The 12,056-nt window shown below is 38.9% G+C and overlaps 1 protein-coding gene across 1 annotated transcript; it reads left to right on the top strand.

The window, feature by feature from the left end:
• The first annotated feature begins 764 nt into the window (after positions 1-764).
• Positions 765-11,561, top strand: LOC105197506 (ras GTPase-activating protein-binding protein 2). The gene is made up of 9 exons (XM_011163915.3): positions 765-1,479; positions 3,153-3,342; positions 3,758-3,938; positions 4,934-5,299; positions 5,426-5,845; positions 5,913-6,108; positions 6,502-6,764; positions 6,845-7,007; positions 7,090-11,561. The coding sequence occupies exons 2-9, from the start codon at positions 3,245-3,247 to the stop codon at positions 7,230-7,232; spliced, it is 1,830 nt and encodes a 609-aa protein (XP_011162217.1). The 5' UTR covers positions 765-1,479; positions 3,153-3,244; the 3' UTR covers positions 7,233-11,561.
• Positions 11,562-12,056: the final 495 nt, after the last annotated feature.

Here is a 12,056-nt window from a genome sequence, read left to right as displayed (position 1 = left end):
AATAATAATTACGAGTTCCAATTTTGATTGATGCCGACATTTATCAGCAAAAATTGAAAATAACTATGGCGTAAAATTTAATTTCTAAAGAAATACAGAATTATTGTATAGTCTGGCGCAGAACAGTCATTTTGAAAAGTAATTGTGAAATATGTTAATAACTTTTTTTTCTGACAACTGTTATATTTATAATGCACAACGTATGTCTATAAATTAAATGTCATGTGGAACATGTCTTTTTACATGCATGTGATAATTTTCATAGCTTTTATTTCTTATCTATTTTAGTTTTTACTGAAAAACAGAGATTATTGACCTAACGTTGACGTTATTTTGTGATTCTTATTATAAATTAACAATGATTACTGTTTTATATAAATTATCTATAAAGAAAAAGATAATTATCTAAATGAAAAATTGATGACTGTATCTTAAACTGTATTACTACTTCACTTCTATTTTAAATAAAAGAAATGTATTTTTTTTTAACTTATCTAAGTTAAAGTAAACAACAGGTATAAAGTATTTTCTTTAAATTCAAATTTCAAGTTACCATTTGTCTTTTAAAGTGTTAACAATAGAGTATTTACAGATCAGAAAATTGTAACGCAATGATGAAAATTACTCTAAAACTATAAGTGATTCCAAAAGTTTTTACAAGGAATTTTGTCAGTTACTATAATGTGAATTATTCCTTTCATATTTTTCAACTTTTTTTATAACTAATTAGAAGAGTTAAAGCATGCAGCAAGTGTTGTGTCAATGATGTTAGAAATTCCAAGATTTTGAACAAAGAAAGAATTAGTCGATCGTAATTGAATAACTTTGACCAATTAATTAATGAGATTGGTCAATTCTCTTTTCGTTCGAGATCCAGAGCGACTTTTATTTTATCATCGTGACAAACGGTTGCTGAATTCGCAACTGAATAATTTCGTGTTTTCATCGTCATTCCACTGAGGCAGTCACGCGATTGGCTGTGCGTAGTCGCGGACGGTAATGGCGGCGGTGAGAAACCAATAGCCGCGTGCAGGGCGCACCAATCCGGGCCAATTAGCGTCGACGTTCCGCGTTTCCCATTTTTAACACTGGCGCTCGTGTGCTTCCGGTTCTGTCGGACCGATGCGCCCATCTGTGTTTAAATGACACCTCCGTGTGTCGCCAGTTCCTCTAGCGCTGCTCTGCGCGCATTTGCTGCTGACACAGTGCCGCCGATACCACTACACACTGTACAAGTAAGCCGTGTACACCGACGAATACGTACGAAACCGCAAACTGTTTTTATAATTAATACCACGAACTACGGGCTCTGTGTCTGCGGCGTTCGCTCGATCGCTCGAGGCACCAGCAATCCTCGCAAACCGTTCGCGACACCGTCGGCTTCCCGCGCGTTAAGCAGAGCCGCTGCCGGTCGTGCCGAGGTGCCCCTTCCGAGAGCTGCGTCCCCCCGTGCCGCACGCGAGAGCGCCTGAAATCCAGGTAAGGCACCCCTACGCTCTTATTGCTGCTATCGTCACCGTCGTCACCGTCGTCGCCGCGGCGCGGGCATCCCGCCCGTTCGTCGAGGTATCGACTCGCTGCTCGATCGCCCCCTCGTCGAGCACACACGAGGGGAGAGCACGCCAAGACAGACACACACACGCCTCCGCGAACGCGACTCGCGCCGAGACACGTACCGTCCGTTCGTCGGGGATCGTGGCCTCATCGCCGCGATTCGCCCATCCGACGGGCGTCCTCGACGCCGCGTCTCGTCCGCGAGGCATCGGGAAACATCGCCATGCTTGCGCGAGCGACCGGGCGCGACCGCGCGCGCTCTCTTTCTCTCTCTCTCTCTCTCTCTTTCTATCTCCCTCTCCCATTGCATCCGCGCTCCCGTCGGCGTGCTCTCCCTCGCGCCTCCCTCACCAGCCTCTCTCCTCGTCCCTTTTTATTTTTTTATTTCATCCTTTTCCGCGGGATGGGGATTGCGCCAAGAAACGGGGATTCTCTTCGTTCAGGATTGAGAGACACGTGCTTACGGGAGTCCTCTAGTGCGCTCGGGAATCGTGGAGGAGAGACAAAGAAAGAGAGCCTCAGGAGAGGTTGGGGAGGGGAGGAGAGGAGGGAAGAGAGGAAGAGAGGTGGTGGCATGCGAAAATTTTGCCATGCGCTTGCTTCGCCGAGCTACGCGCGTCGCCAATCCCTTTGTGTTCGCCGCATGCTGTATCGCTCCGATTATTTGCGCGCTGCGTAACTAGACGAATGATTTCGAGAGCTCTGGATTAAAGTCCCCCGCGTGAGGCCGCTTCGGCGACGCTGCGGAGCTCAAGGGCTCCGTTCCCAAGGGCCTTTTCGGACGCGGGCTCGAAATGACCGCGTGGTCCATGAATTTGGAGGAACTCGAAAGTTCTACGCGTTCTCGCGTGGAAATAGCGCGTTATACACGTTTTTCGAAAATCACTCGCGACACGGTAGTACAGGCGCCGAATAAATCAGCCGGTAATTTATAAAATCCGATTCAAAATGAAATGATAAAATATCGATGAATTATTAAGTATGTATAGTACGTTGAATATATATTTATGTAACGAATGCGTGCGTGTGCGTGTGTTTAAATGTTCTCAAAATGTCTGCGATCAAAATGTCTCAAGCTGGCGCTTGTTTTCTTGCGTATTAACAATATCCATTTTTATGTCGCAAATTTATCTGCTCATATGATTGACAAAGTTTTATGAATTTTTTATTTATTAAAATTTATATATGCATAATAAAAAATATTTTTGTTTACCTGTTGTAATAAGCTCACAGTGTTCTGATACAGATTTTATTTAAATGTTATAATTTATTCAGGTTTATAAATTAATTACAGTATGAAGTAATTATGGCTATAATAAAATTACTTATTGCTATACATTAATACACACATTCTGAATTATTCTATCGAGCATTGTATTAATACACTATTTTATAATATAATTAAACATTATAAATTGTATCGTTACCCTCAGAAATCTAATTAATAAAAAAATTATTTTAAAGGAAAATTAAATAATTTTCTTTTTAATCTACCCTTTTATTTTTAACTAAATAATTTTCTTTTTAATTCACCTGTTTATTTTATTGATTGCATCATTTGATGCTTTCACTAACAAATGTATTTCTCTTTGTTTCAGATATCTGCCTTAATAATTTTAAGATTTTACATTTGAACGTTTAGTTTGCTGTTTCCAGCGAAAAAATATTCTAGAAGTTAGAAAATAAAAAAATGGTCATGGAGGCATCTCCTTCGCCCCAAAGTGTAGGTCGGGAGTTTGTTCGGCAATATTACACATTGCTGAATCAGGCACCGGCTCATCTTCACAGGTGAGTTACATTTTTCTGAATTATTTTCTTCCTACACCATTAATCTACGTCATTGATTTCCTGTCAGCTCGCACAAACTCAAATTTTATTCAAAGAACAATAATAATAAATGGTCACTGCTGTCTGTTGCACATAAGTCTCCTGTAATGTTTTTCTTTAGTGGGGTTAATATTGGGGCTTAATATTGGAGTTTTTCGATTATGTAAATACACTAGTTGTGCATGTTTGCGAGTTTGTATTTCAATCTCTTATAAATCTTGACACATTTATATAAGAGTTAAAAAAAATACGTTTATATAAGAGTCGAATCAAACCAGGGATCACATGATTGCGAGTCAACTCATAGAGCCACACTTTATTTCTTGCTAAGGAATATGTTAAACACCATGATAATTGTTACAAATTTTATTGTTAGGTTTTACAATCAGCATTCTTCCTTCGTGCACGGCGGATTGGATTCTAATCGAGAATGTACCCCGGCAATCGGACAAAAACAAATACACCAGAAGATTCAACAACTGAACTTTCGCGATTGCCATGCCAAAATAAGTCAGGTGGATTCTCAGCTTACTCTTGAAAATGGAGTTGTTGTTCAGGTAATATCAAATAATATTTATACATGTAAGATAGACTAGAAATGATATAATTGTTTTTTTATTTTTTAACACAATATAATCGTAAAATTTTTAATATTTATTGGAGTATTGGCTGTACTACTTTAAGGGTATATTTGTCACATCTTAAAGCATTAACAAAATATAAAAATAGATAATTATGTTACCTGTGTAAACTTTGAGTACAGTTCTCTAATTGATTTAGGAATTATTTAATTTTTTGTCTGCTCTTGACTTTTATGCAATATCACGTTTTGTATACTCTTTTGCAAATTTAATAAAGTAACATTATGAATTGAATTAAATTTTTTATATATACTAATAAAATTCCAATAAATATTTGTGTAAAAGTTTATTTAGATCCACTTACTTGTTTAAAAGATATTGATCTAAAATTTCAGCAAAATATAATTACATTACATAAACCAAATTGTTAATTATTTTATTCTTTTTATTTACTTTTAGAATCAGATATTCACTATCAAAATTTTTTGTTGTAAAGAAAATAAATCTATGAAGCTTGCAGTTTTTAAATTTTGTTAACCTTTAACTAGTGTATTATAACTAAAACATCCTTGAAGCATTATTAATTTTTTTATTTTTTATTTTTTAGCTTAATGTAGTACAGTCCACTTTTCAAATAATATTAGGTCATTTTACAAAATAAAATAGTATAAGCATCTTGCAGTTTTGAATGAAAATGGAACTCTTAACTGTTAGTGAATTACCAACAGTCTGGGATCATGTCATTGATAATAACGAAAACTACTGACTAACATTTTGAAGTATCATGACATTATCTGATACCAGAAAATAAAAAGTATTTTGTAAAAAAATGACTTAATATTTATAAATATTTTTTATTACTTAAAAAATACACTTTTGTGAAATAATCTGTTATTTTATAAGTATTTTTTAAATAAGCATATGATTATTTTACTATGTAATTACATACTTAGCTCTTATTATTATGGTAGGTATCGGGAGAACTGTCTAACGCAGGGCAACCAATGCGTCGATTCACCCAGACTTTCGTATTGGCCGTGCAAGCACCTAAAACTTACTATGTGCACAATGATATCTTCCGTTATCAAGACTTGATATTCCCGGATGAGGACGAAGCTGACGTAAGTGCCGGAGATAGTGGTGAAAGTGGCGAGAGAGAAGTGGAAGAAATCGGTCGATCTGAGCCTGAAGAAGATGAACATCAGCCTCAAGCTCAGCAACTGTCGGCTCCTACTCAAGCTGCTGAGCAGCAAGCTCAACCGCCTCTCATTCCGACCCAGCAACCTCCGCTGCAACAACAGCAACCGATGTATTACGCTGCGCCACCCCAACCACATGTTAGTATAACAAACATGATTATAATTGCTGTTTAAAAATTGAGAATTATTTAAGAGCGTTAAACGTTTTAAATGTACATAGATTACAATATAATCTTATTTGTAACAATAACTTTTTTTTGTCAGGTTCATCCGGTAATTCAGCAAGTGTTGAACGGAACGGTGCATGAGGAGGTGATTAATCAGCAAGCACCACAACAGCAGCAGCAACAACCGCCACCACCGCCTCCGGCGCAGCAACATCCATACATAGCAGAGCCAACTGCTCAGTCTCAGTTCGTGCAGGAAGCAGAGCTAAGTAACGGAGAGCAGCCACAACAGCAGACCGAGAACGAGCCTCAAGCTCAGACAGAGGAGAGAAACGAACAACCTGAGACAGAAACATTTACTGTATCCGCACAAGAGACCGAACCTGAACATCAGGTGTCGAGCGCTGCTGTCAACAGCAGTGGACCTAAGACATATGCTAACTTGGTAAAGGCCTCTTTCCCAGGTTCCACTACAAGTGCTACTAGCCCACAAGCTCCCAAGTTATCCATGTCTCCGGTAAATTTTATTTCTTATAGCGTTTTCATTTGCAATGAAGAAAAGGATGAGTACATTTTTTTTGCAGCCACCTATGACGAATCTACGTTTGGACGACAGATCACCATTGCATCCCGCAAATAACGGACCGACGTCTATGTCTGTATCCAATAATGTATCCGTAGTTCAACAACAGGCGCACCGCGTGGGCGGAAATCCACCACCGCAGCAACAACAGCATCCTCAGCAGCAGCGCATTCCAAGAGGGGGATTAATTCAAAGAGGTATAAAACTATAGGAACTAATACGAATGAGACAAGATAATAAAAATAAGGCATAGTAGGTCTATTTAGTAGCAGAACTGTTTACTAAACGGTTAAATAGCAATCGAATGTGACGAATTCTCACCTTTAGATTTGTGTATGTTCTTCCTAATCAATTACATTAAATTGCTACTTCTCTTAGTGAATAATTAAGGCTACTGAACGCACTTAATGAATTTAAAAGGCAATTAATATAAACTTCCATTTTCAAAATATAGAAGTAAATTTTTTCAACACGCATAATCCTGTCAATCATAATTATTTTTATGTTAATTCTTTCTAATTTTTCATTTTTTTTTAACATTTTTTCTAGGATTTTATTTTACATATTGTATGAATGATAATATATCTTAGATGGAGAACGTCGTGGCACAAGACCAGGACAATACAGTGATGCTCATCAACTTTTCCTTGGCAACCTCCCACACAACGCATCTGAGAATGATTTGCGCCAGGTATTCGAGCGCTATGGTAGAGTGGCTGAATTACGCGTACACAGTAAATCGAACGACAGATGCAAAGGACCGCAAGGCGGAAGCAATACTGCTCGAGTACCTAATTATGGATTTATCACGTTTGAGGATCAACAGGTTGTGACTAAGGTGTTAAACTCTCTGGTAAGCTCGTCTCTTAGATATATATATCTTCTCGTTTTATAACGATAGGACTTGTTGCTTTCATTACATCGTTGCTTCAGCCTATCTATTATCCTGACGAGAGTGGACAAAAATTAAATGTAGAGGAAAAGAAGGTGCGACCTAGGCCCATGTTGGACGGTAGTGGTGGTAGATTGAACTCTGGCGATGGCGGTATGCGCTCCATGGGTGGACAACAGCAACAGCAGCAACAGCGTGGACCGGGTAATTCTCGAATTATTCTCCAATTTATTGAGAGCCAAGTTGTTTATATTTATTGACCAATTCATTATTGATTCAATATCAGGTGGACCTGGAGGTGTAATGAGAGGTGGGCAACATGGTGCACGAGGTGGCCGTGGAGGTTTTTCACGGGGCGGTGACGGTGGTAGGGGTGGCATGCGACAACCGGGCAATCCGAGCAATCCCGGCTACCCAAACCGTCGCTAATATCGGCTACATTACGCAACAGTCACAAGAGCCCCTTCTGATTTCGTCTATATTGGATAAAATCATCGGTACCGTCATGCATCTGTCATCTTCATTTCGAGAAGCGGAATTCAAGACTATTTCGTATGTCGCACGACCTCATCACCAACGCCAATCTTATATGCTTAAACGTCGCTTGCAACAACGTTCGTCAAGCAACAATCGATATTAGCTGACGTAGCTCAAAAAAAGAAACTCGTACGAAACATGAGCTCGAACATGGATGACGTACCAATCAAAATCTCGAACGAGGATCACTTCTCGCGCGAGAGTTTGAGCTCGGTGGTGTGTATATCTAAAAATGATCGGTCAGACAGATGATGATCATTGGTTCGAATTCGTCCTTCGTACATCGACAATCGGGCAATCCCGTAAGACATTGCGAAGCGAAGTATCCACAAACGTCATAGACACATACACGTACATGTGCAGCTGTGCGATAAGTCCAAGAAGAGCTTACAGGAGAACGTTGTCGGAGTGTGGCAAATTTTAGTGCAAACGGCGAAAGAAGCGACGGAACGTGATCTGAAATCGGGAAATTGTGTCGAAACTCTTTGTGAAGCGGTTTCAGAGTAGTGCGCATCATTCGTCACTCCGCGCGTTTACTCCGGCTCGCCAAATCGCAGGACGAAAAGGCAGCGGAGCGAATTCCGATGCACACAGATACACACACACACATGCACACATACACACGTAATCAAGCGAGGGGCCGCCAAGCGAAAGGAGTGTCGCTGTGACATGCGAGATTTACGCATCTCGTACGCTTTCGAGTCGACTCATCATACGCTGATGAAACGTCCCGTTGCCCTAGGAAGAATCGGCGTTGCTAGCAATCGCACGGAACGAATCCCGACGAAACGATTACAGGATCCCAAGACTGTCCCGGTTGCACGCGGAAGAAGAAAAAAACATAAGGAAAGGCGACAGTTTCTTTTCTTCTACGATCTTCTCCTTTATTTATATTGCCGATCACTAATGGACTGGTATCGATCGTAGATAGACAATGCTTCTAGACTGCAGCAACTGGTCTCGCCGTTTTTCCTCGCTCCATCCGCATATAAGCATACAATCCTGGCCTCGTCTCGTTGCAGTTCGGAACTTTTTGTTCGTGCCTACCTTATTCCTGGTCTCACTTTCCTTCCCTATCTTTTTTTTTCTAGGAACAATTACATTCTCCTAACATCTTTCTACGCTGCTCAGTTCTCTCTTATAGACTTTCTATTCTAGCATCTACCTCTCCCTTTCCCCCTCACATACTTATTATTATTGTACTTTTGTTTAGGTGAAGTTATAAGTAAGGATCGCGCACGCGCATGGTCTGACGTTGTGTCGTTCAATCGTTAAATTATCACTCGCGTGGCAGCGGTTTCACGAGAGTCAATAACTTCTGGTAATCGCAGAACTCGCATTATACATCCAGTAATTCAGCGACTCTGATATAACGCTCGAATATCTGGCGCAAACCATTCTCGGCATCAAATGTAAACTGCAATCGGCACAAAGTGCGGAAATGCGTCCAACGTAGCGACAATGCAGAACATTTCCGCACGATGTGTAAACCACTGTAAGAGTAACATCTTTTTCGAAATACAACGCATCTTATTTCTGTGGACAATATTATCTTATTCGCGTAGTATATTCATGCCGCAGTTAGAGTATGAAGCGAAACGAGAGTTCTAGTCAGCAACAACAACAACAACAACAACAAGAAGCAAGATAAGTCCTGCGATTATTAGAGATTGAGCGGTGCATTTCTCCCGGCCTATCAGCCTCATTCCTTTATGAAACTATCGGAATTTTAGAAGTGATCGTACTGAAATCCGCGCGATACTGTCGCAGAAAGTAACGTCAAGTAAATTTCTAATTTCCTTTTTTGTCTTAAAAAAAAGAAGGATATTAAAAATTTGAACTTGGTAATAAGTAGTGAGAGAGAAAGAGAGAGAGAGTGTGAGAACGAGAGAGCATGAGAGAAAAAGAAAGTTTGTGTTAGTTTATATTTCTCGTCGTTGTGATCAAGATCATCGTGGAGATTGTTAACGTAGATCACGCACGAGCGCGACTCCACATCCGCAGTAGTTTGTAATCGAAAAGAAAAAATAAAACAAAAAAAAAGAAAACTCGTCGCGACGCACCGCGTCTGGGACACGGCGACCGCGCCCCTTCTTCGGGGCGCCGCCTTGTTTAACATCTTTTTAAGCATGCAGTCTAGTAATTAATATTCATGTAGTATTATACGTGATGGTGTCTCACAATTCGGGACGACGGTGACGACAACGACGATGACGATGACTGATAATGGTAATGACAGTGGCGGTGATGATAACGCGGCCGCTCTGACGCAGACGCGGATTAAAGGGATAGGTTTCGCGTGGCTGCGATTTGCTTTTTTTTGGTAATAAATAGTAAAAAAGAAAAGTAAACGAACGAACATCCGACAAAACCATCTCAAACGTGCGTACTCGTTGGAGATATGTAACGTCTCAATTTTAAGCCTATATGTATATTTCCGTTATAGGTATTAACAAAAGAAACGCTACGTAGGAAGTAATGAAGGTTCGATCCATTTCGAGTCCTTTTCCTTTATAAGTTAGTTTAGTAACGCGCGAAAACGTATTTCCGGATTTTTGTCGGTAGTTATCACGTAATTGGCTCACTTTAATATTGTTAAAAAAAAAGAAAAAAAAAGAAAAAATTCATCATTAAATATGAATCAGAAATATACAGGATGGAGCACTTAACTTTATCACTTCTCTCTTCCTTGCGACAGAAAATAGAATATTGCGTGTGTCTTATGTGTGCGATTATGAAAGAGAGGATCGAGAGATAGTCGCTTTCATGCCATTTTCATTTAATTAGTCAAATTCTATTGCAACCTAAAAGTTTCTTGAGCTATTAATCGCCTTCAAGAATATCTTACTTTCAAAAAATTTTCAATAGACATTTTCTATATCGTTTACACGACATCCTCTTAAAATCATGTAAAACACTTATCATATGGAACACGTTGCGATCGCGCTGTTCGTTGTACAAACTTATTTAACACTTCGACTGAAATCTCAGCCGCAATTTCTTGGACACTATGGCATCTAAATACAATTTAAGACTTATCTCTCGTTTCAGTCACGAATGACAAATACGAATTAAAAATAAAATACATCATGTACAAGTGCCATAATTCCCAAGGAAATAAAAGTATCATGCACGTAATCTGTAATACGACGGTCAAAGTGTTAAAGAAAGAACTAAACTTTTGAATTTATAGCATAGTGATATTAGGTACAGCTCATGCTCAGTTAAGGCAAAATTTTTACAAAAGTGACTTGCACTTTGTTTGAATATATTAAAAAATATATTCGTCGTTTTTTAAACGAGATTTAAATTAATACTCCAGTGGTAAAATGTTTCCCCTTTCACGGTATGTACGAAATAAATGTAACATTAGAAAAAGAGATATTGAAGCGCCAGCTGCTTCAACTTTGTATACATATGTAGAGCATATTTAAACGGATATTTGTATGGCTAAGAGAGAATTGTCGTTCTAGAGCCTCTTGTACATTAAACGGTAGACCCGTTCCCATCATTTTTACCCCAACTTAAGGCCGATTATGCATTCGATACTTCTTTATCAGTCAGCGCATCTCGTGCAGACGTAGAGAGAGAAAAAAGTATTTTAAGCTGAGCGACGTAGTCGTTCAATATTTTAAATCGCAGTTTATGACTTCCGATTTTCGCGTGCCACTTAATATAAAGTATTCTATACACCATATGCTCACGCGCCGTTTGACTTCACCACGTCCTTATCCATGTGCATATCCGTGTGTTCAAGTACAACGTGTTCAAAGCCGCAGTTACGCGAGATCATCGCTTTACATAACTTGAAAGAGAGCTCTGCAAATTTTTAGTGTGAATGTTTTCGTTTTTAAGTAACTATTAATATTAATGATAATGAAGATAAATAATAATAACGAACGAGGGGCAGAGAGAGAGAGAGAGAGAGAAAGAGGGGGGAGAGAGAGAGAGAGAGGACACGAAGGAAACTACAAATAACTATGTAATAACGAAAGAACGGCGGTTGATAAGTTATGAATTTTTGTAGTATACATTATTATTTCGGTCTGCCAGGCCAGTTTGTGTGTACAACCAATTGAACATGTCGTTACTGCGATAAAAGAGGAAGAAGAGGATAATGTTAAAGGAGAAAAAAAAGTGAAAAAAAAACGAACATCAAATGTATTGTAACTTTTTGCATTTAGTATAATATATATACTTACCTTATACTACCAACCCCTATTATAGCATCTCTTTATTTATCGCAACACGCTCTCACCTTTGGTACAAACTTTATTTGCTGGCTTCGCGCATAAAGTCACGTTTCCTTCATAATCGGTTTTGCCGAAACTGCTGAACACTCGATGAATTCGTCAGCATTCGATGGCGTTCGAGAATAAAATGTACGACGAGGGTAAATGTATAACGTAAATATAATCGACATACAGAATTTTTAATTTTTTGAATATGCTAGCGAATCTTGATGTAAAATAAATGTAGATTTTTATCTTTTTTCTTCTAACTTTCCAATCGATCGGTATACATTGGAGTCGCGATTAAAAATAGATTCGTATAATCGTTCAATTTTTTACATTTTAATTAGGAATTCTCAGTTTCAATTGATTATAAGACGATCTATTAAAATCTTTGTCGCAGGAGCGAATTCAGGCGTAATTAGAACCATTACAGGAATGTCTTAATAATTCAATTAACATTTGACAATTTTCTGATATTATC

The sequence above is a fragment of the Solenopsis invicta genome, chromosome 2, assembly GCF_016802725.1.
Source record: "Solenopsis invicta isolate M01_SB chromosome 2, UNIL_Sinv_3.0, whole genome shotgun sequence".
Lineage (NCBI taxonomy): Eukaryota > Metazoa > Arthropoda > Insecta > Hymenoptera > Formicidae > Solenopsis > Solenopsis invicta.
This window is presented reverse-complemented; position numbering and strand designations above follow the sequence as displayed.